The sequence below is a fragment of the Nilaparvata lugens genome, chromosome 3 (assembly GCF_014356525.2).
Source record: "Nilaparvata lugens isolate BPH chromosome 3, ASM1435652v1, whole genome shotgun sequence".
Classification (NCBI taxonomy): domain Eukaryota; kingdom Metazoa; phylum Arthropoda; class Insecta; order Hemiptera; family Delphacidae; genus Nilaparvata; species Nilaparvata lugens.
In genome coordinates this window covers 84,907,554-84,933,742 of record NC_052506.1, presented here as the reverse complement: position 1 = coordinate 84,933,742, position 26,189 = coordinate 84,907,554, and the positions used below count along the sequence as shown (strand labels likewise).

The 26,189-nt window shown below is 35.8% G+C and overlaps 1 protein-coding gene across 3 annotated transcripts in view; it reads right to left on the bottom strand.

The window, feature by feature from the left end:
- Positions 1-22,885, bottom strand: part of LOC111044072 (angio-associated migratory cell protein) — a 33,833-nt gene extending 10,948 nt beyond the window's left edge. Inside the window, exons 1-4 of one of the 3 annotated variants that reach the window (XM_039424888.1) lie at positions 22,653-22,885; positions 12,830-13,062; positions 9,225-9,349; positions 7,458-7,589 (exon numbers count right to left, since the gene is read on the bottom strand). In XM_039424888.1, the coding sequence (XP_039280822.1) occupies positions 7,458-7,589; positions 9,225-9,349; positions 12,830-13,055 (483 nt within the window). In that variant the 5' untranslated portion in view covers positions 13,056-13,062; positions 22,653-22,885. Of the gene's footprint in view, positions 1-7,457; positions 7,590-9,224; positions 9,350-12,829; positions 13,063-22,596 lie in introns of all 3 variants that reach the window. The other 2 variants (XM_022329135.2, XM_039424889.1) reach the window with 2 other exon arrangements.
- Positions 22,886-26,189: the final 3,304 nt, after the last annotated feature.

Genomic DNA, 26,189 nt, shown 5'->3' with positions numbered 1-26,189 from the left:
ATAAGAAAATTCTACTATGTGCAGATAGCCATGGAAGGAACTTATCGTGGCATATAAATAATAAATTGAAAACTCCATATGAATGCGTAGGCTTTGTTAAACCTGGTGCTGGTACTGAATCAGTTCTGAATAGAGATAATATTGTGAGAGAAATTAAAAATGATGATGTTTTAGTAATATTTTGTGGCACCAATGATGTCGCAAAAAATGAGGCAGCAAAAGCTATGATGGGTATTAAGGATACAGTGCAATATTTCAATAACAATAAAATAATTCTGATTGACATACCTAATCGTTATGATCTAGTGAGTTGGTCATGCGTTAATAAAGAAGTAATAAAAACAAATGAATCTATGAGATCTATTGTCAGAGAGCATAAAAATGTTGTACTTGTGGAGGCAGGCAATGCTGATAGAAACTTTCACACGCGTCATGGTATGCACTTCAATAATTGGGGCAAGAGGTGGCTAGCAGAGAAGATTTGCAGAGCAATCGAGGACGATGACATAGCGTCTGAGTGTGTTGAAATGCTCATTTCTCTAACTGATGACTTCTCTTCATCTCGGACGGTAAATGAGGGTTCTAAGGACAAAACAGATGATTCCTCTCTATGCGGCTCACCAGTGGACCTGCTTGGAGATTTGCTCTCTCCTGTGACTGTGCCAGAGTATAAGTCTCCTGATTCTCCAGCGTTGCTGTTGGACCGCGGGATTTTGAGACAAGATGTCGGAGTTGGGCCGCAGTCCCAACCAATCTCTCCTGCATTGCTTCCGGGAAACGAGTTTCAAACAGTGGAATCTCCCCATACTTAGGAGCGGGCAACACTCAGGTTTCGGCGGCGAAGGTGGAGGATGGACAGTCTAATCAAACACTGGTGATTTCACACATTAACATACAATCTATAAAAAATAAACTCAACTCTTTAGAGGTTTTTTATCATAACACTTCATGTGATATACTTTGTGTTAATGAACATTGGTGCACACATGATGAGATAGATTTGTATAAGCCTGCTGATTTTACCGTGGCAGCTAGTTTTTGTAGGTCTACTCCCTATGGGGGTTCAGCTATTTATGTTAGAGAGTCTTTCAAGTATCCTCTCACTGTACTAAATATTGACTCCTTCTGTGAGCCCAAACAATTTGAGGCAGTTATGATAGCCTTACATACAATCAAATTGATAGTAGTTTCTGTTTATCGGTCCCCTGATACATCAATTGAGGTCTTCACAAATAAGCTGTCTCAACTCTTAGATTTTATTGATGTTACTCCTAAATACTGCAAATATAAGATTGTAATTGCCGGTGACATTAACATTGATCCTAGAGGTAAGGGCTCACAAACATTAGCTTTTCTCAACACATTGAAGTCTTATGACTGTTTTTGTATCAACTCACTTCCCACAAGATTAGATTCATGTCTAGATAACTACATCTCAAACCTTCACCCTACAACGTATACTTGTGCTACAAATCAACCGCATCTATCTGACCACTTAGGGATAGTGTTGACGATTTCTAGCCTGACTCCCTTCAGCACTGGAGAAGTAGATGATGGAAGTGCGAAAACTAGCTATAAGTATAGAGTGTTGAATGATACCAGTATATACAAGTTAAAACGTTGTTTGAATGAAGTTGATTGGTTTGCAACAATCTGTACAGATAATGTAAATTTAGCATTCAATAATTTTATGCAGGTTCTGTCTAATAATTTCAAAAGATGTTGTCCTCTTAAAACTAGAAAAATCAGCCTCAATAAAAATTGTCAAAAAAATAGCAGTGCAAGGAACTGGTACACTCCTCAGTTGAATAATATTAGAACTCTATTAGATTTTAGCCATATGAAATGCAAGACCAATCCTGAACTATTAGAAAATCATAGAAGATTGAAACAGCTCTATAGAGATCAAATAGATTTGGCTAAGAGAAAGGCAAATGATGATTTTATAATGAAATCTAATAATATGTGCAAAGCATCCTGGAGGGTTATAAATGATGAAACAGGGCGACTGCCAAAAAATAAGTCACAATCTGAACCACTTTTATCTGCTAGAGAGTTTAATGATTTTTTCGCAGGAATTTCTAATACGATTTCGGTAAAGAGTGATAGTTGCAACAATATTGGTTCTATTGATATTCTATCTGCATCTGGGTTGAAGCCTCAGACAAATCAACAGCCGTTTGTGTGGTGTGTGGTTGAACCAGACGTTATTTGTACGATTGTTTCAAGACTTAATAATTCCAGGGCAGAGGATGTTTTTGGATTATCCAATTTTGTTTTGAGGAAAATTATAGATGCCATCATAGAACCTTTAACATTCCTTATAAATTGGGCTCTTGGAGTAGGGGTGTATCCGGACTGCTTGAAAGTCACTGTGACAGTACCAGTATATAAAAAAGGAGATAAGAACAACATTAATAATTATAGGCCAATTTCTCTGGTACCTGTCATATCCAAGATAATGGAAAGCGCAATAAAAATTCAAATTGAGAAATATTTTGAGCAGAATAGATTGTTTCAGTCGGCGCAGTTTGCTTTCAGACGTAATTTGAACACTACTAAAGCAGTTGAAAGCGTTGTGTCTTTTATTATTGATGGCTTTGAAAATGGTGAAGAGGTTAGTGCTCTGCTTTTGGACCTTAGCAAAGCCTTTGATATTGTCCCACACAAGCAACTTATAGAAAAACTGCACTACTATGGATTGAATGGTAATGAGTTGTCACTTTTCAAGTCATATCTCTCTGATAGATTCCAGTATGTGAAAATGGGTGAGCAGAAATCTGATTGTAAGAAGGTCTCAGGAGGAGTCCCTCAGGGCTCTGTACTGGGTCCTTTCCTGTTTATAGTATATATGAATGATCTACCCTCATACATCCCTTATAAAACTGTTCTCTATGCAGACGACACGACACTTCTGTGTTCAAATAAGTCTTCTGAAATAAATAAAATTATCACAACATTTATGACCAACAGAGCCAATATTTGGTTCTCTGCAAATAAGCTTATGGTGAACGAGAGCAAAACAGAATCTATATTGTTTGGTTTGAGTAGAAATTGTGAAAAAAGATCAGTAAAACTACTAGGGATTAACCTTGATTCCAAACTCACTTGGAGTACCCACACTGAAGCTCTTTGCAGTCGCCTATCCAGAGTAATATTTTTATTGAAGAGGTTGAAATTGTATACTAGTGCTGGTTTAACGTTGATGGCATATTTTGCTCTTTTCCACTCTCATTTACAGTATGGCACCCTATTGTGGGGCAATTCAAGTGGTGCCAGTGACGTATTTTTGTGTCAGAAAAGAGCTCTGCGAACCATTTTTAATCTTGGTAGAATGGATTCATGCAGGCCATTCTTTAAAAGAAACGGCATATTGACTCTGCCCTGTATATTTATGCTGCAAGCTCTGACATTTGTCAAAGATAATCTGAGGCAATTCGATCTAAGATGCGATGTACATCAGCACTTTACAAGAGAGCGTAAACAAATAAATACCGGACGGGTACGACTTTCCAAAACACAAAATATGTATGTTTATATCGGTATAAAATTATTTCATAAACTGCCTGAAAGTATCCGTGATAAAAACTCTAGATCGTTCAGGTACGCAATTTCCAAACTATTCAAAAATAGGGCTTTTTATTCGATTGAGGAGATGTTGGCAGCTGATATTTCATGTTAATATTTGACCTCCATTATAATATTGTTATTGCCAAATAAACATTTTATTAGCAATTAGAAATATGACTGTATATAACTGTGAAGATACTAAGTACGCGGGACTGTTGGCTGTGATAGTATTTCTCTGTTTTGAGTACCTACGTGAAATGTATGTATAATGTATATGTTTACCTGATGACTTTGTCAATACATCTATTTGTTCACGGCAATAAAAACATTTTGAATTTGAATTTGAATTTGACTCATGCATGTGAGCATAAATTAAATCTTCATTAAATAACTATTATTCATAATATCATGAAGAAGGATATCATTTCATTATTATTTCTAATCAAATAAATTAACATTTCCTTAATTTTTATGTATGTATCTTAGTTTAAGTGCATATACTTATATTTAATTTTTGTAAAGCTTTTTTGTATTTTGTTTTTTGCAAATAAATTCATTCATTCAAAATAGAACTATAATCTAGAGACTACCTCTTAGAAACAGATGGTTAAAATTGGCACTAAATTAATAAACAGCCTAATTTTATCAGGTTGGCATTGAGTTGAAGAAGGTTTCTAAACAAGATTTGAGTTCTGTAACTTCATTATGTTAGTACCAAGTTGAAGAGCTTATCTATACTATAATAAAGGAAAGAGCTGGCTTATACACGTACAGGATAGGAAAATTATGTTTTCCTACAGTTACGTTGAAAAGTGGCCATTGCTGCACTGATTACAGAACGCAAAGAATCACTTTTCCGCTCTAGTGCGGGAAAAATTTTTCTGCACTCCAGATTTGCAACATGGCAACGCAAAATACTTAGTAGGTTATATGGAGCAACAGTGCAGCAAAATCAAAATGAAGTTGGTAACAGTGACTGGGCTGCTATAGTGAGCAGAGGTGCAACCAAGCACAACGCGCTAATTATTAGTATTAGATATTATAACGAGGACAACGACAGCACAGTGCCACCACAGCACACACCACACAGCCGACCCGCCATTCAAACACACATACATTATTCAGGCAATTTTACCCATAATTACCCACTTTTAATATTCAATGCTAACTGTAGGAAAAACTTAATGTGAAATACGTGCGCAAAGTTCCTCTGCTGCACTCAACAAACCATTCCGCCCTCGCCTACGGCTCGGGCGTAAACGTTTCTTTCGGTGCAGCAAACTGTCACTTTGCGCACTAGTTGCACAAATAACTATTGACGCATCATCACGTCTAAACTGAACTGAAATTAACTTGAATTTTTGCATATAGTCTAGATTCTTAATTAACCGAGGATGGTTCTAGGCCTACTTCAAACCCTTCAAGATTCCACTCGGTCAAGTTTTCAGTTTGTCAAATTTTAAAATAGACCCTTGCGGAGCACGGGTTACCTGCTAGTAAATATATATAATTGCAAGTAGATGAAATATTGGGAAGCGTTTCTACGAGGAAAAAGAAAAAATAGGCTATTTCATTTTTAAAACTTGTACACCAACAAAATAGTATTAAGCCTGAATAATTATTTATAAGTAACGTAACAAAACTATGATAACCTCTTACAGGGGAACCATAATATTATTATTTCTAGCAGGTAACCCGTGCTTTGCACTTGGGAAAGTTTTGTGTTAAAGAATTAAATCTCCTCATGTCCAGAAAACATAGAAGAATAAAATAACGTTTTATTAATTTGTTAAAATTACGTGGATGATCTTCATTAGAACAGAAAAAAATGAGTTTAATCAGTCTCGAACCAGCAATCTTTCATTGATGAGTCGCGCGTGCTAACCATGACACCACGGAATCATTTTTTACAGATAAGTCTGTAAGGTTGGGTTTTTTCAATGCCTGTACTATGAATCAAAAATTGGATAAATTTGTATCAATTATTGAATTAGAATTGATTAATAGCAATGTAAATAAGTCTATGACCATCGTCGGTAAATTAAGAATTTTAATGCAAATTTTCAAGTTAATCAGGCCAGTAGTTCAGACGTGATGATCCGTCGTCATTCGTAAATTTCCTGTCCCGTACGTGTATAAGCCTACTCTTTCCTTTTTTATTATATTAGCATATAGATTATCACGTTTTTATAAAACAAACGAAATTACCTAACAATTCCTAGTTTATTGAGAAAGAAATTAGAAGAAATCGTGTTAAAGCTCAAGAGCCAAGCATTCATCTATGTATATAAAAGCGAAATGGCACTCACTCGAAAAACTAAAAATCTACCGGACCAAAAACGCTCAAATTTGTTAGGTATGTTCAGTTGGCCCTTTAGAGGCGCACTAAGAACACATTGGGAAAAATTCCAAATATACGCCCAAAATCTGCGTTTTTCCAGCGTTTTCCCAGCTTTATCGAGAAAAAATGAACAGAAATTGTTCAGATTTAGTACAGAAGCTAAGCTAGGGTGTAATAATGTTGTGTTAGAAGGAATTTGGAATAACGCCAAAGATACGCCCAAAATTAGCGTTTTTTTCAGTTTACATCAAGTAAAAGACAGAAAATGTTCAAATTTGGTACAGAGGTTTAGCTAGGGTCTAATAATTTTGTGATGATGTGACTGTAATATTTCATCAAAGATACGCCCAAAATCAGCGTTTTTCTCAGCTTTTCTCACCTTTTTCAATAATTGATGGAAATATATTTTAAAAAATTCAGTACACAGGTGTAGCTGAGGTGGAAGAATTTTGTTCGCCAAAGATATGCCGATATAGTAACAGGTGTTTTTACCAGCGTCCTTCTGAAATTCTGGCGAGCGAAGCGAGCCCGCTGATCTCATTTTTGGACGAACCAGTCGGGGTCCAGGGGGCGGATCCCCCTAGCTAGACGGATATGGCGAGCGAAGCGAGCCTGACGGCTAGTACATTAATAAAATAATTCAAGTTGATATATAAGTAGACGGGCTACTGTTAAATTATTCAATTTTTTGAAATTCACATGACTCAATCAATATTTCCAGACTATGATAGTCGTTTTCACATTCTCTGTTTTCTCGGCGACATAATCAAGCAATCATTAATTTATTTTCAAAACACACATGAAAATGTACATGAATACGTCAAAACTAAAACTAAATTGAAGCTAAAGAGAAAAAGTGACAATTTAAAATTTATTTTGAATGACATAATATTGTCCTGATTCCGGGCCGGTCGAAATAAATTGGTGTCAATGTAACAGTTTTCACACTCACTAAAGGAGTCAGCCAGTTATCGGGATAGATATCGCGTCGTTGATTCACCGTGTCTTTTTTGTCATGGAGAGTTTTGAATATGAATTTGTCAGTTTGAGGCTGGGTAGAACAGTACTATTTGTGTTCCAGTAGCAAGTTACACGTTTCATAAAACGAGAAGAATGGTTATGAAGGACACTGTGACATTTTTACTCTCAAATAATGATAAAAAGCCTAATAATAAATATCATGATTAATAATGATAAACAGAAATCGTGTCGGTTAGTGAGAAAGGCTTTACCGATGTCGGCCGGAAATCGACCGACATGTACTGGCGAGAAATCAGTGTTTGTGAAAACGTCCACTAACTGGCTACATTATACAACGGTCTTCGGCTTCAACAGTCCATATTTAATAATAGTGTACTTTCATACAAATTTTATTGTTTATAAAGAAATATCAGCCCACTTTGCTAGTTGGTTGAGCTACTTTTCCAAATATTGCGAATTTTTCTAAAAAAAAAAAACTATAAACCAATCTTCAGTAATTCTATTTTGATAGCTGATACCAACATAAATATAACTTATATATTAAGATAAATAAATCGTAGCTTACCCGGAACTCTTCAATTTTTTCACTCCATATCAATTCTGATGAAGTCACATTCCACACTTGTATTGTTCCACCCAAATCGGCAGTTGCTAGTAGCGTATCATCATAATTAAATTCTGCTGCAACGACGGAATCCTGGGAAAAATGTCAATAATTTGAAAATACAAAGAAATATAAACTGCAACACGTTTGAATGTTTAGTTGTCTTTACACAAATAATGTCCATAATGAATGGGCATTAGTCCCGCCGCAAAGTAGACCCACGCTAATCCACGAAAAGCAACCCACGTCGTGGGATGTTTTGTAAACCATTGCTATAGATTAATCATAATAAATCAGCTGATAAGTGGATTATTCATTGCATATATTAAACAGAATGTCTGGAGAAGCCTAGCAATGGTTTACAAAACATCCAACGGCGTGGGTTGCTTTTCGTGGATTAGCGTGGGTCTACTTTGCAGTGGGCCTTAAGCCATTGAGATGTTTCTTTACTGAGGATGATGTATCTATCATAAGGCTTTTGTTTGGATAATGAGAGGAACGCTGAAATATGAATGGTCAAGATTTTAGGTCTACAGTTTAGTTACACCATCGAGGAACGATTTTTGTTCACGAAATTACCAGTAAATAACATCTATTCAAAAATATAAATTAATAGGACATTGGGCCATATGAATAAAGTTGAGCATTTGCTCATACTTCTAAAATATGGAGCATTTGCTTCATTTTCTATGAATAAACGTGAGCAAAACCATTTGCTCATGCTCATCAAAAAAATAGTTTGAGCATTTGCTCAAAAGTAAAAGCTTTTGCTCAAAATTGTATGAATAAACTGGAGCATTTGCTCAACTTTTGAAGCAAATGCTTCAAAAAAGGTGAGTCTAGCCTAGAGCAGCTTATCACCTTTTGCTCATAGTGAAATGGCTCAACTAATTCGTATGAGGAAGAGGAAACTATACCAGATACTATCACAACCAATAGTGTAGAACTATAAAACTCTTTTTAGATTCAACCATGATATATCACCATTATTCCTAAAAAAGAATAAATACAAAAGCTACCTGTTATAAAGATAGCCATCACAAAATAGGAAATAGGCATTTAAGAATATGAGAGTGTAGACGATTATAAGAAGGCTATTGATATTATAAGAATATGCTGAAGATTATTATAAAGATGACATTTTTTCACGCTATTATTTCAAAATTCTAAACTCAACTTACCTAGAACTGTATTCATAAAATAGAAAACAGAGCAGACAACGCAAACACAAGCGGTGCCCCATGTTTGCATATTTAGCGCTTCCGTGAGCTATAAATACAAATTAAGGCTACAAAAGCGAATCAGCTGATGAAAAATCTTTAAAATACGTGAGCATTTGCTCCAGAGTACAGGAGCATAAGGTAAGAGTATATATGGTAAAGCTTATTCATATAAAAATGAGCAAATCCTTATGCTTGTACCTTTTGCTCATGAGGAAAACCTTATGCTCAATGCTTTTGCTCATGAGCATTTGCTCTGGTTTTATTCATATGGGCCATTGAATATCAACTACTTAATGACCAGTCTATTCAAGAAGCTAGACAGATTTCAATGCCTAATTTCGGTTGATGCACGAAAATAATGTCAATGGTCGAATGTCTAAGAATTAATTTCTCTTATTTCAACAGAAATTCATTGCTTATCATAATGTCAAATGTCTAGGAATTAATTTCCAATTATCTTGGCAAATATTCTTGTTTAATCATAATGTTAACCACAGTTACTAACCTTATGATTTTTCAATTCGGAAATCACATTTCCGTTAGAGGTGTCCCAGATGAATGCCTTGTCATCTTGCGAACCAGTCACAGCGAGGGTAGCTGCCTTGTTGAAATTGCCACAAAAGACCGGTTCTGCGAAAATAAAGTTATTTTTGAATAATAGCGAGCGACTTTTGTCAAGACAATTTGCTAATTTCCTTAAGACCAAGAAGATTGAATCATTTCAGGTTAGAATTAATACTTCGATTTCTATATAATTTTATTTTAATATTTGTTATTCATTTGTGAATGCAATTACAAACCATTATTATGAATATGATTGGGATTGAACCACACGCTTGGCCCAGAACTATTCAACTCCTAAATTTTGATAAAATGAAAAAGTTAATTAACCAAGTTGTACCAATTAAAACTTATGTCTATTTGTACTAAAATTTTTGGGAAATAAGTTTTGATTTGATTTACACTTTTTTGGAATTCGAAGTTCCTCCTATTGTTTCACATTTGAAAACTATAGTACCACCATTTGGGTAAAGCACGTAGCTCAACCTTGGGTTCCCTCTTTTTTTAGTAGGAACCACATTCTTTCCTATCTGAATAAATTAAGAATGGATAATTTTCTGAATATATTCAACAACGATAAATTGAAACAATGGTATATGTTTCATACGACAAATAAGCCGTCAAACTGAATCTATTAAAAAATCTATTAAATCTATTTGAAATTAGTGTTTCAAATTGAGCTTTCTGAAAATTATTATCATAAATTGGATCCTTCCCTCTACACAATAGGCTACCAGAGACATCTGATACAAGTATTCTTAAACTATCTTCATAGAGAAACAATAGCGTAAGTAGATATCCCATGGTATAGGGCGTTTATGTCGCAACTTTTACTGTTATCTCAAGCCGATTACTGTCTATTATTGTCGATTTTTACTGTTTTGACCGGGCGAGAGTGTATGAAAGGCACAATATGAGAGACTACCAGCGTCATAAAGCTTCACGGGAAAAAACTACGTGGACTATCAGCTTGAGATAACAGTAAAAGTTGCGACATAAACGCCCTATACCATGGGATATCTACTTATGCTATTGTTTCTCTATGCTATCTTCTAACAGTATCTTTACTCTATGACAATACCAGAATCCATTTTATTATCGACAATGTATGTCTAAATCACATGCACACAAAAAGCTACTACTTGATAATTGAGAAATTATACTTCTTCGGTCCTCGCCAGCAGACCAAGGCTGTGGCACTAGAGAATTCATTCAACCGGTCATTATAATTAATCTCAATAAAAGGTAAGGTTAAAAAAATATTGTAGCCTGAACTGTAAGTAGATTCAACTTTTACAAACAACCAACTCTTATTATAATAATGCTTGTTATATCCTACTTGTTTATAAATATGAATTGGGTGAGTGAGGCAGAAAGAAAGAAAGATCAAGATAACATATTCTGAACATTACGATTTGAAAGGATTACAGATCTATATTAGCTGGTTGGAGTAGTCAACCAGTAGTTTTGACATTCCCTGATCCCAGGACCGTGAGAAGACACCGGAAGTAAGTAAGTCGAGGAAGACACCGGAAGTAAGTAAGTTGAGGAAGACACCGGAAGTAAGTCGACAAAGCAGTCGATGCAGAGTTGTCAATTTGTATATATCCTGTCATATGGGCTTGCATGAAACAATTGAAATTTCGCACAATTTGGCAACACGGAAATTTGGCCGAGTCTCAAATTGTTTTATTCGTAGTATAAACAAACGAATTCAGAAACAACATATTTTAGAAAAGAGCAAATTTAAAATAGGCCTACCATCAAAAATTAAGGAAAGATTTCATTGAAGAAATTCATAGATTAATTTCATAACATTGAGCAGACGTACTATAGTGAGGTCCACGTTATAATGGCAGTGGAGAAATATAGGAGACAACGTTGCCGAATCTCTGTCTTGTCAATGCCTTCTATGGACGGTAGCTGATACAGGTTTATTGATGTAATATTAATCTCTGTTGATTCTCGTTTAAAATAATCAATTAGGCTATATTTTATTAAGCAAGAAATTATAATTTTCAATAATTTCATAATATATTTTCATAAGATTAAATATTTTGTTAATTAATCATTAATTCTATTTTGCTAAAAGACGATCTGGCAACAGAGCAAAGCGAAAAAGAGATAACGCTATCCGCATTGTTGAATGATAGACAAAGATAGCAAGCAATACCATTGCTAATCAAACACTGCCATTATAACGTGAACCTCACTATAGAGGAACATTATTTTATTGCCAATGAATATGCAAAGTTAAATTCTGCCATGAGCAAAATATATTCATTATATTGAAATTATTTGACACGATACATCCAGGAAGACCTGGTATTGATCACGACATTGAATATATTTGGATATGAGAGGATATATAATAATTATAATTATTGCAACCTTGAAATTATATTGCAAACTTTGGATCAATAAACTTTTATTTATATCTAACTAGATTACCCGGCGGACTTCGTACCGCCAAAAAGTCAATGTATCTCATGTCACACTTGACTTTATTTGGTGAATCATGCAATTTATCTGACAATCAATATTTTTATTTACATCTCAATATGGACTGACTTCCTATGTGCTTAAAACTACCGTTTTAATACCAGTAAACAATTTTATCACAGAGTGACGTGTTTACAGCTGGTAAGATCATATGCTTATTGATTACTGTATTTAAATGTTGTATTACTCAAAGGCAGAATAAAGTTCATTTTCATTTTTTTCATTTTCATGCTAAATCATATTATCACAACATGATCTTGAATCATGATCATCTTCCCGTTCTATGTTAGCCGCTCGGCCGACAATTTCGAAAACATAGGTCTGTAAAATGAATTAATATATAATTATTATTGGCCCCCCAATTAAAATTTCTTGTCAGAAACCATCCCCAATATTCACACAACATATTCCCAAAGTTTCCTGCCCTTCTGTCAAGTAGTTTTTGAGTCTATAGGGAACAAACAAACTAATACACAAACAGACATTTATTTTTATAGATAGATAGATAGATAAATGACTTTTATTTACACTTATATATAGAGAATAATTACTTATTTGTACTCATATTCTTCATTATTTTTAATATTTCCTATCATTTTATTTCTTATTTCTTATTTGTAATAATTTTCAATTTTTCATTAATCTTTTTTTTCCTCATGTTACTTATGAAGAGCTTTGTGATATTAATCGGGAACAGTTTTGGGCTATAATGCCTGTTGTTCCCATACCTGTATGGATTTTCTTTTTTTTTCACTTTTTGTGTAGTTGAGAAGTTGATATTGTGGTAATTATTCATATTGAATGAAAAAGACTAAGAAATTGTCAAAAAACCACTGATTTATTGATAATTAGAAAGACCGGTTTCGGTTATTACACCATTGTCAATCTCTGTTACAATCGGAGTTTATCAGAGATTGACAATGGTGTAATAACCGGAACCGGTCTTTCTAATTATCAATAAATCAGTGGTTTTTTGACAATTTCTTAGTCTTTTTCATTCAATATGTATGGATTTTTATGAATAAATATTCAATGCATTCGGCATACCTGTGTGATTGGAAAATACAACGGCTGCATCGTCTCTTTCAGGAATGAATTCAGAGGAATCTCCGTCACTACCCATTCCTTCGTCATTATCTTCTATCGCACCGTTGTTGCCATCATCCACCATTTCTAAGTCTTCTTCATAGAGTTCCTCAAACTCATCCTCCATATCACTCAGAGGGTCATCCATTTCTTGTCTTGGTGGTGTATCCGTGTCCGACAGTGGCATTCGACAACTGTAACAAAGAGGAAACAGTGATTCATGAAAATTAATTGAAGCTTACTTTAAGTTAATTTTAAATTTTAATTCATATTTATTGGTGAGGAAACTAAGAGCCATACATTCGGTATTTTCCTGCAAGTGCAACACTACCATTCATTTAAAATTGCGGAAATACACAGGCATCAAAAAGCTTTCTAGTTCTAGAGTTGTCTATCTGCTCCGGAAAATGAGGGGCTGCTCAGTGTTGAACGCCTGCTGATGTTGTACCATGCGGTGTTTGCCAGCCACATTCAGTACGGCATCTTGATATGGGGGCACTCGGCGCATGTGAGGATCATACTCCTACCCAGAAGAAGACACTCACATGTAGTGAGTATGATGTACACTGCCAGCCCATATTCCAGCGTTTGGGAATCCATATGGCCTCTACATACTGTCATCGCTGGAGTGATCCGTGGTCTAGTGGATAGAGTGCCTGCGTAGCAGCATAGAGATCCCGGGTTCAAACCCTCTCAATACCAAAAGTTTTTTATCAGATCACTCCCGTGTTATCGGATGGGCACGTTAAACTGTCGGTCCCGGCTGAAGTATGACAGTCGTAAGGCCCATTGACGGCTTAAATTATATATTCAGGCGGTGAGACCTTCCCGCAAGGGACTCCCCACCAACAAAAGCCATACGAATTTACTTTTACTGTCATCGCTCCTGCATGTCAGGGAAAACATCTACACATTCACCAGAAGAGAGGAAGTGTGCATTCACATGGACCTCGAGGGAGGGTCAACTTGGATGTGCCGCGCTGTCGCCTGTCAAGAGTGAAGGATAGTTTTCCAGTGTTGGCCGTGCGAATGTTCAACTGATTGCCAGACTCAGTTAGGGCGCGCCCAGTAAATGTATTCAGGAACTCATTGTCGTGGTGGCTCATTGGAAGGAGCTTCTACTAGTTGGAGGATTTCTTTAGTGAGAGCTTTCCTGGCCTACGGTTTGTGAATAATGTTTTCAATTACTTGACATGATCTATCCAGGAAAACCTAGACTTGATTATGACATTGGATATTGGATGTACATCATATTGAAAATCTTGAGTACTCAAACAGGGAAGCTATTATGCGATCGAGACAGTCTGGCTTGAGGTAAATTGATATCATTTCTCATCTTTGTGCTGTGGCTGAGAACATTTGATTTGATTAAATTTTCTCCCTGGAGACTCTTTAAAGAGTATAGGAAATCGTCGAAGACTATTTGTCAAAAAAATAAAGGAATAAATATAAACATATATTATATACATCACATTCCACAATGTACATTGCAATTTAATCCTCCCAAAAGCCTCATTCTCCATCCATAAATTCTTGAATACTGTAGTAAACCCCGTTTGCTAAATATTTTCTCAATAGCTTTTTGAAAATATCCTTATTCTCATTTTCTCTCAAAGCTGACGGCAGTTTACTCATAAATTTCATACCCATATAAGAAGGCTTATTTTCATACTGAGCTGTCCTGTGGTATTGTGCAGAAAATTTACTCTTATTTCTAGTGTCATAATTATGTATGTCACAGTTTCTTATAAATTTTTTATCTCTTATATACATGATCACTTCGAAAATGTACAGTGCAGGCACAGTTAGTAGTCCTAGATCTTTAAAATACTCTCTGCAGGACTCTAATGGCTTAAGACCTTTAATCGCTCTCACAGCTCTCTTTTGCATTCTAAAAATTCTATCTAAATTTTTGAGACTGGAGCCCCCCCAAACCAATATTGCATACCGAATATGTGACATTATGAGGGCATGATATACTGTACATGTTAAGATAGTGTTCCCAGTACTTAATCTTGAAATCTGCCTGAGTGCAAACACTCCAGATGATATTTTACAGCACAAATGATCAATATAGTTATCCCAAGACAAGTTCTGGTCCAGCAAGACACCTAGAAATTTCACAGACAGAGGTTGTTCAACATTCACTCCATTTATTTGAACGTTTATCTCTTCAAGATCTCTATAATTATTTCTATGTTTGAACTGCAAGAACTGCGTTTTAGTTTCGTTCACTTTGAGGTTATGTTGGCTGAGGAATTGGGCTATGGCATGTACAATGACAAAAGTATCTAATTCTAATTTTTCTGCATCCTTTGCACTACAAATGTAGGATGTGTCGTCAGCATACATCAAAACCTTACCACTTGTATTTGTGGTAAATCGTTAACATATAAAATGAATAATAATGGTCCGAGGATCGAACCCTGTGGTACACCTGTTTTTATTCTAAGATTATTTGATCTGTATTTAATTTTTTGCCCATTTTCCTCTCTAGTCATCTCCACACACTGACTTCTACCCACAAGATAGGATTTGAACCACTCAAGCTCCACATCAGTAACTCCCACATATTCCAACTTTTTCAACAAGATAGTGTGGTCCACACAATCGAATGCTTTGCTCATATCGAGAAAAACTCCCTCTGCCCTTTCACCATTATCCAATGTACCTGTTACCATTTGTTTGCCTTGATCCAGTTTTTTCATCATTTATGATCCTCCATACACATTTATTCAGGTTATTTGACGCACTCAAAGTATCCACAACGTAATTGCTTTTTGCTCTTCTTATCGCATTTGTATAGTGCTTTTTCAAGTTCATGTACTCTCTCTCTTTTGTTGCATCTCTACTCTGCGAGAATAATTTGAAAGCATCTTACATCCTGTCTCAATTGTAATACATCCTCAGTGATCCACTTATTTTTATTTTCCGTACAGCTCATTTTAATTCTCTTTATTGGACAGGAAACATTGAAATAATAATCAAGCGTTTTTGAAAATTCCAAAAACTGATTGCCTGGATCAACCTCACTATACATACTTCTCCACTTCTCTCTGGATAAATGGTTATTAAGACAGTTCAGGTTACTTGTAGACATTTCTCTAATTTCTTCAATACATCTTTTCATTTTTTCAGCTACATACAAACCACTGGTCACTTTCAAAAACTGAAATGTGTGATCGGATAGTTCAGAGCTTCTCACTGCCACTTCACAGTCATTTATGTTGGTGATTATATTATCGATTATTGTTTGTGAGTTTCTAGTGATTCTAGTGAACTTATTCACTTTTATGGTAAGATTATTCACAGTAAATATGTCTCTAAACGTATCACTCATAGAGCTCTTCACATTCAGATCCACATTGAAATCGCCAACAATTATTATATTATCATACTTGTTTGTCAGATCATGCAAAACTGTATCAATTCGATCACAGAAATTATTCCACTCTCCATTTGGTGATCTGTATACTCCAACAATCACAAACTTCTCTCTACCTTTTCCTATTTCCACTCCAGTTATTTCCATATCCATTTCAATCGAACAACTATCTAGGTAAGGGAGTTTACGGACTTTAACAGTATTTTTTGCTAGAATACAAACTCCACCACTTCTGTGTGATTTTATACAAAAATTTTGCATTTATGTTGTAGCCATCAAATTTCAACTGTGATATTTCAGCATCTGTGAGTCCATGTTCTGTAAAAACAACAACATGTGCAGATTCAGCTTTCAAAAATACATTTATCCTATCAACTTTATTTCTGATATATTGTATATTTTGGTGAATAAGAATTAAATCGTTTAAACACTTTGAGTGGTTTGAATCTTTTTCCATACTCTCTGTATCCGTCAGCAAAGGAAGATGTGCCACCCATAACTATAAGATAATCATTTGGACCAAAATTTTTCGTTTGCCTATCAGCTCCTTCAACAATTTGACTCAGTGTAGCATTTGGTTTTGAAGAAAACCTGGGTTTCAAAATTTGGAAGATTTTCACCAATAAAATCCATTATTTTTCTTCCATGGCTATCCGCCAAAATTAATATTTTACTTCTAATGATAGTATTCTTTTAAAATTAGTATAATTTTTCCTCTTCACTTGTACATGTGACTCAACTTTATTTCCGTTTTTCTCGATCACATCATTACTACCATCTTGATCCTGTCTTATCACCCTATTTTTATTTTGGGTTTTGTCAGTTTGGGCAGATGATTTTATTTTACTATAATTTGCATCTATATTCTCATTTTCCTTATTATAAATAGCCAATTTTCCAGATTTGCTGAAAACATTGAAAGAGTTTTCTACTCTTATTGCACCACACTCGAAAGATGAATCAATTATAGTGTCACCCGGCGAATAGAAATTTCTTAATTCTTCTGTCTCAATTTTCAGAGATTTATTCTCGGCTCTCAATAAGATATTTTCTGCCTCCAGAACTTCTATTGTTGTCAACATTCTCGCATTGTTTTCAATTATTTTTTCATTTTCATGTTTCAATAAGGCTTGATCTTGGAGGGCCGTTTCAAGTTCATCAATATTCGCCTGGAGAGACTCTAACAAGGAATTTTTTTTCTCCAACTCTATCTGTAAGCTCATAGAATGTGCAATTATGTCGTCTCTTTGTTTTTGGAGTTCAACATGCTCTCTTCGCTGAAAGGTATGCTGACCTCTTCTCAACAATAACAGCAAACTGAACACATACTGACTATAGACTGTCAGGATCTTCAGTCTCCTAAAGATTGAGTTCCAGACGATGAGACGAGGTGATAATCCGGAGAGGGTCGATGTCAAACGAGGCAAATGACAAAAGAGTCCTGAGACAGTCCAGGCCAGCAACGGTAGAGACCTGCGACATTTGAGGCCAGCGACGGTAGAGGACTCCTGAAAAAGAGGCCTCAAATGTCACCTGCGCTAGGCTCTCCAGAATGGCAGACAGCACCAAAAGAATTATCATTTAATTAGTATGGATTTACCAGCAATTGAATAATATATTATATCCCATCATTCCTTCCATCTTATGAATAAGTATTGCAACTTTACAACTGTAAATATACCTTGGTTGCTTCTTCATAAAAAACGAAATTTTCAAACTCGTAAATGTCTTTTTGATACTTGGATGTCAAATTCTCAGTACATTATAGATTACAAATCTATGTTTAAGAAATGAAGGAAATTCACGTTTCAGTGCGTTCTACGGAGGACAACATAATAAGTTTAGAAAAAAATCTCCTTGCTCTTCAGTTTTACATGTTTTAATGTAAACCTCATTTTCAAAATGATTATTTTTCTAAGATGCACTATTGACCCATTAGTACAGGTACAGTCTGGTATCACAGTAGGATGTGTCGTCTGCTGCAAGCGACTCTCTAATTTTTGTACAGGCCCGACAGTGGAGGCCTACGACCGTAAAAGACTGGAAAACAGTCCTCTTCGGTCGCAGGCCTCGACTGTCGCACTCCCTCCGGAGAACCTTCTTTTGTAGGAGTAGGATCTTTCTGCAGCCGCCATCATGACGCCAAAGCACAATGACATAAATGAAAATAATATAGCTGTGGAAGAGGCCATGGTATGCCGTAACTAGGTACTCCAAAGAAACAAGACCTCTCACTTTGCGCATCAGATAAGTGACTCTTGACAGTCTATTGCATATCATGTCAACATGCTGCTCCCATGTGGCATCCATCATAGATCCAAGCAGATTCACACTGCGATCCACGAAAAATGGTGGATTCCGCCTCAGAGTAAATTCGATTCTTCCTCTCGTTCAGTGCAAGTTTGTTCACCTGGAACCAATCATTCGCAACCTTCAACAGATCTGTGTATTGCAACAGCCTATATCCATCCCTGGCAACTAGGGTTGTGTCATCTGCAAATAGAAGAACACTTCCATCCAGCCTGAGGTCGTTGATGGAGATGAGGAAGAGCAGAGGTCCAAGGATAGTACCCTGAGGCACACCACTGAATACATCACGAGCGCCCGACACCACACCATCAATTGACACCACCTGTCTACACGATGAGCCAGATAATCCCTCAGCGACTCGAGACCTTGAACTCCACATCTCTCCAACAATATACAGTGAGAGACACAATCGGAGACTCTTGTCTGGTCGCACAGAGTTACCGCCACTGAGTGTTTATCCTCCATTGCTGCCAGCATGGACTCCATCAAGCTACGGAAAGTATCTGTGCATGCTATATGAATGATGTACAGTGTGTATTATTATTATTATTATTATTCATGGCGCTTAGTTGTGTATATGTGAGCTTCATTTAAACTCACACAACATGCCACCTGTCAATTACATAGCCTATATGATTCATACAAGATTGATTTTATTTAATACATTTTTCAATAGGCTATATTAATTTTCTTAAAAACCTATACGTCTAAACTACCAGACAAGGACCTCATTCCCTCTTCAACACTATAGGGACAACTCTTTAATAGTATATCACTTATTTTATTTTTGAATACTTTCAAAATAGTCTCTGTTTTCAACTCGTTTTTCAAAGAGTTATATATTTTTATGCCTGAATATAAGGCTCCCTTCTCATAGGCGGTAAGTCTGTGCTTGGGCAAATAAAGATTGTTGTTACGCTGAGGAAACCTGTGAATGGGATGGTTGTCAGCAATTACCGTATCTCACTATTTCTTTTCATGTACATTAAAATGTCAACCATATATAAAGTTGGAAGGGTTAAAAGGTTGAGTCTGCTAAATATGGGCCTGCAAGAGTCTCTCCTCTCAGAGTGGGTTGAATTCCTAATCACTCTTTTTTGGATTTTAAAAATGTTTAATGCGCCAGTGGAGGAGGAGCCCCAAAAAATTATGCCATACCTTAATACCTTATAATCGAAAGGAAGCATTCATGGTTTAACAAAAACCCGGTCTTTAAAATGTGTAATACGGTAGTTAAAACTGTACGAATGGCGTAAATAGCACGACAGAGTCTTTGCTGTAATTTCTGTAGGTAGCCTTCCCATTCCAAATTATGTTGCACAAGCAAGCCAAGAAACTTAGCTGAGTCTACATTTTCAAACCCATCACCCCCACCAGCGTGCACACCATCGCTATTATTACTTCTTATCCTAAAGTGAACAATTTTTGTTTTCACAGGGTTCAAAACCAACCCATTATTTCAAATATTTAATTTCTCCCTAATTCCTTGTAATGTGAGATGAGCAGTGAAACAATTCTCTCTGAAAATAATTGTGACATCATCTGCATAGAGGATAGATTTCTTCTGTATGATTTTCGGTAGGTCATTAATAAATATATTGAACAGAAGCGGCCCAAGAACAGATCCCTGTGGCACTCCACAATGAGGGGCTTTCTCCCAGTTCAAAAAATGCACACCAGTTTCCATATTCATACGCACTCGCTGATATCTACACATCAAGTAGGATTTAAACAAACTTATTTCAGTGACCCCAAACCTATAAAAACGAAGCTTCTGCACCAATTATTGATGATTCACGCAGTTGAAGGCTCTTGACAAATCACAGATGTATAAATGTTCATATAGCCTACAAAACAATTATTCCTGCATTTGCATTGTGTATATGCAAAATAATTGTGCTATTCTTTCAATTTTAGAGTCCTGCTGTTTATTTTTACATTGATTAATAGAAGCTTACCGTAACTAATTAACTAATTAACTAATTATTTACGGAAAAATAGCACCCGCAAAGAAAAATCTGAGCGCGGAGTGCGAGTTGTGCTTATTTTTTACAATGATGAAAAATACAATACCGTAAATTTTTTGAGTATATTAATTATAAAAACAGAACCAGAAGTAACAATGGCATATCACAATGATAATCTTCTTGTAGCATAAACCTGAGTCACAATGATATAACTTCTACATTAAAAACAACATATATATATATAACAATAGTGAAGCAGTAGACATTACATAACAATAATCGACCTTGTAGGGGAATTTATTGTAAAAATGTAGGGATATACTCTCCCTTTATTATTTTCCCTCATTTATTTTATTTTTATTTCTGATGGTGATCTGCAGAAACCCTAAAACTCTATTTGTTTCTGTATACTGTATTTATTTTCTATCATGAAATAATATTTCCTGTATTCATAAAATTTTCTAGATTGAAGAAAATGTAAATCAATATGATAACAGCAAATACACTGAAGTTTAGATGATTTATTCTCGTATTTATTTTTTTTCCCGGATTGAAATTCAGCTCAATTTATAGAAATCAGTTATTCATTTATTTAAATTTTTTTATTCTTCAAGATGGCAGCTCACTTTTTAGTTTGAAGCAAATATTGTTGGATAGGGTTACTGTTTTAAGGATTACAATATAGTATTTGCTTTCAACCAATCATCAAATTCTCTAGTGTGATATTTTTTGCAGCTCATCTCTACTATTCTCATTGGAACTAAACGCATAATTTTATTCATTCTGTATTTGAATTGTTTCCTGCATACATCTAAGTCTACCCTTTGCCGGTTTATCGTTATGCCTCGTAGGTTGTATGGTGTATCTCGTATTTCTAGTCTGAAATTACTTTTGTATGCATATTGGATAATATTTTTACTATATAATTCCCTCACAGTAAGTACTCCCAATTCCCGAAAAAGCTCACTACTTGGATAGAGTCTAGGTTTACCCAAAGCTGCCCTTATTATGTGCTTCTGCATTACAAAAATTTTGTTCATATGACAGCCCGCGGCTCCCCCCCACGCCAGAATCCCATACTGTAGAATAGATTGTACATACGCTATATAAATTAATTTAGTTATTTCTATGTCGTTTATCAAATTGATTTTGTAGAATCTGAAAATGAGGTATTTCAATTTTTTGCATTTGTCATCAATATGATAATTCCATCTAAGATGAGAATCAATTATAACACCCAGATACCTAGCATGGTCCACCTTATCAATCATTGGGCACTGACAATGATCCAGCGCAGCAGGCAAATTGCATGATGCATCATGAATTTGCAATCTTAAATTTGTTGGTTGTGATCCGGCAGTAGGGGAAAAAGCTATGAATGAACTTTTTTTATGGTTCAATGTGAGTGTATGGATATCCAACCATGTCTTGACCGTCTTCAACCCTTTCATTGCCAAATCTCTCACCTCCTCCCATGTAGAACCCGAGAAAGTCACAATGGTATCATCAGCAAATGAAATAATTGTTCTATTTTCAGAATTAAGTTTGAGCAAATCATTCATATACACCAGGAACAATATTGGAGACAACACAGTTCCCTGGGGTACCCCATATTCCGACAAATGCACCTGATCAGACTTGCTTCCTATTGATATGATTTGTGTTCTGTCTTTTAGGTAGTGTTTGAACAAATCTAATGCCTTTCCTAAACTATTCCTAAAGGTTTGAAAAATAAAATTATTCATCACAAAATTTTGAAACTTTTAAACGTCTAAAAGAACTTTTTTGAAACATCAGGACTAAGTTAGGCAGAAAACCGGGACGTTTGGATACGGCACCACAACTCAATATTGTTCTTGGAAAAATCAAATTTGGTGCAAGTATGCAAAATGGAAAGGATAATTGACTCATAGGTATTATTATCAAGAAATAGAACTTTTCTTATAGGTAGACTACAACATTTAAAAATTTAGATTGACAATATTAGGCTACACGTGTTTATCTAATTCTGAGTCAACATTGACCTACTGATAAAAAATAACATCATGATTCATCTATTTACTTACATGTAGCAATTTGGTTATTATTAAAGCTTATCTTTAGATAATGAAAATTCACATACTGTTATTACTAAAGTAACACAAAATTGAATATTAGAAACTGATTTGATATGATACCATTTGATGGTTAGTTTTGCTTAGTTTTGCCTGTCCGTGGAATTTTAGAAAACAACTTCTTGAAGGACGTACTGACGAGCGTTTGCCTCGGGCGGGGCATGCATTGATGGGCGTGCATCCGACCTTCAATACGCTGCTTGACGAGGCGTGTGGGTAAGTCAAAATTTATCTGTATTTTTTCCGAAAAAAATTAAGGTACCCCAGTTTCCAAATTTCTATACGTTTCGAAGTCCCCTGAGTCCAAAAAAGTGGTTTTTGGGTATTGGTCTGTATGTGTGTGTGTCTGTGTATGAGTGTATGTGAGTCTGTGTACACGATATCTCACCTCCCAATTAACAGAATAACTTGAAATTCGGAACTCAAGGTCCTTACAATATAAGGATCCTTAATACCTTTAGCTTCATCCATTACCCACAATTGCGGGATCGATGGCGTCAAAAAATCATAACATGTACAAACACATGAAAAAAAAACTGTAACAGTTCAGATGGCAGTAATCCAGCGCTCATGCTCTCAATAAAAATTCAAATCATCACCCATAAATTTGTTCACACTGTAGTATGCCTTTGCACACAGCAGCTTCCGTACGGTTCTCCTGAAGGCGGCCACATCCAATTGCTTCACACTATTAGGCAGCTTGTTGTAGAATTTCAGGGCTGAAATCCTGTAACTGGCCTGTGATCGGTGGAGGCGTCTCCTGGGGATATCCAACAGCTCACTGCGCCTGGTGTTATGGCTGTGGATGTCACTACGGGCAGCTAGAGTATGCTGTATCTTCTTGACATACACCAAGCACAGGAGGATGTAATTGCTGTAATGACCTGTAAAAATTTCAGGAGCACTGCACTCCATCTATGCAAAGTTTGGTTTTAGACTCCCAATTATCAGGCTTCAGATACAATTTGTACAAAAAAATTCAAGTGGAAAAGATTGAGCATAAAAATCTCTACAATTAATGTTCAGTAACATTTTCACCTTAAATTGAAAATAAGCTCGAAGTTCGAGAAAATAAGATTATTGAATTGCAAACTATTGGCAACTGTTGATTCTATTAAATGATTCACTATGAAGAGATAGCAGACCTCATGTGTATCCAGCGTTATTGCCCTGTCACCAGCTGGCTCAAATCTTAGAGAATAGTAGACTTGAGATGCGCGGGAACACTAGCGTCACGTGATCAATTTTCATAATGGCAAGGAAAGTTGTGTGAGTGCGCCACACCAGATTTTTTATATATCTGGAACTAAAAATATGTGGCTAGACGGGATTGGGAATATCTGGAACTCGAATCATTTGTTTGCCAGATGGCGGAATTGGAAATAACTGGAACTCAAAATATCTGTGTCAAAGTGTGAATAAAATTAATTCCACTGTAATGTTTGTGACAGAGAAATGGTTCAAGGATGACTTATTTTCTAATAGAAGCTAAATAGTTGACTAATAAGCTTACTTAATTCATAACTGATAATTATAATTTTATTATTTTCTGATGGAAATTGAACTGCTTTTAACAGTAAAAACGACTTAACATATCTTTTTGGACTTGTTTTTCTTTATCAAAATTTGGGAATAGAATACTCAATGCCAAGCCTGTTGTTCTTTTCCAATTATATTCATATAATTTGCAATTGCATCAAGAAATAAATGAAAAATACTTTTTTTCTAGATAATGTAATATTTTTTAATATGATACGGTATAACATATTTTTTATTTTTCATATAATATAATATTTTTTCAATATAATAGTGTTGAATTTGTAGGTTTTGTTATGATGCAACTTGCAACAGAAACAGCTTCTTGTAAAAAGTATTGTTTTGCAGGCTAATTTTTTTCATGTACTTTATTAAGATATAACTATAATTAGGATTATGATGATTACAATATTATCCACTCTGAAGATAGGATTAATCAGACTATAGAATTTTCATCATGAATCATCTGTCGAGTGGATTATTAATTGCATGCAGTTAATATCTCAATGTAACTTTATAAAAAAATCAGCTGTTATGTGGACTATTAATTGCATGCAATTTTCATGCACCATTAATTGCATACAATTAATAACATATTTCTCTGCTTTCAACTCGGGCTGACCACCGGCCAGTATGTCTGGAAGGAAATTAGCTTTATATTTGATGTGAGTATTTTTAATACACCAACCCCAACCCCAACATCCATTAGCCGTTCTCACACCGATATCTCGCCTACACATAATAAATACAGGATTTACTCTGATGGACAGTACAACTACAAAAGGAGCCTGTGGTTTATAACTACGCGAGGTTTACTGTTCACAGAACTACCAGTTATTATGCTGCATCCAAATATTGGCCCAAAGAAGTCCAATGTGTGGACCTACAGAATACAAACAGAATGGAAACTATCAACCAAACGCCTATGCAGGCAATGCTTTTTACATGTCGCGAATACTCGACACGGCACGTGACTGTGCCATCTTCTCATCAATCTCTCTCATTCTAGACTGTTGCGCGCGCATTCTCACAAATGCAATCAGCATTCACGCACTCGCATTCCCACTTGAAACTTCCAGCTGATTTTTACTGAAAGAAAACCAGTTTTCGCTATGTACAGATGTACCATAGGCGAAAGCATGAGTTAGCAGAGTGCAGCTAGTGAAGAGAGAGATAGTCTATGCGGAGATGGACCATCGCTTTACAGACGTCACAGTGTCATACGTCACACGCACAGTCGACTCTCTTCTCATTAATCTCTCTCATTCTAGACTGTTGCGCGCGCATTCTCACAAATGCAATCAGCATTCACGCACTATAGTGAGGTCCACGTTTTAATGGCAGTGTGTGATTTGCAATGGTGTTGCTATCAACACTTTCTTTATTACAAATAAAATATGATTAACTATTTTCAACAATAATGAACAGTTAAATTCATCAGATAAACCTGTATCAGCTGTTTGGGTGGCAAGGCTGAGATCTGGCAACCCTTTTCTCCTATCTTCCTACACTGCCATTATAACGTGGACCTCACTATAGCATTCCCACTTGAAACTTCCAGCTGATTTTTACTGAAAGAAAACCAGTTTTCGCTATGTACAGATGTACCATAGGCGAAAGCATGAGTTAGCAGAGTGCAGCTAGTGAAGAGAGAGATAGTCTATGCGGAGATGGACCATCGCTTTACAGACGTCACAGTGTCATACGTCACACGCACAGTCGACTCTCTTCTCATTAATCTCTCTCATTCTAGACTGTTGCGCGCGCATTCTCACAAATGCAATCAGCATTCACGCACTATAGTGAGGTCCACGTTTTAATGGCAGTGTGTGATTTGCAATGGTGTTGCTATCAACACTTTCTTTATTACAAATAAAATATGATTAACTATTTTCAACAATAATGAACAGTTAAATTCATCAGATAAACCTGTATCAGCTGTTTGGGTGGCAAGGCTGAGATCTGGCAACCCTTTTCTCCTATCTTCCTACACTGCCATTATAACGTGG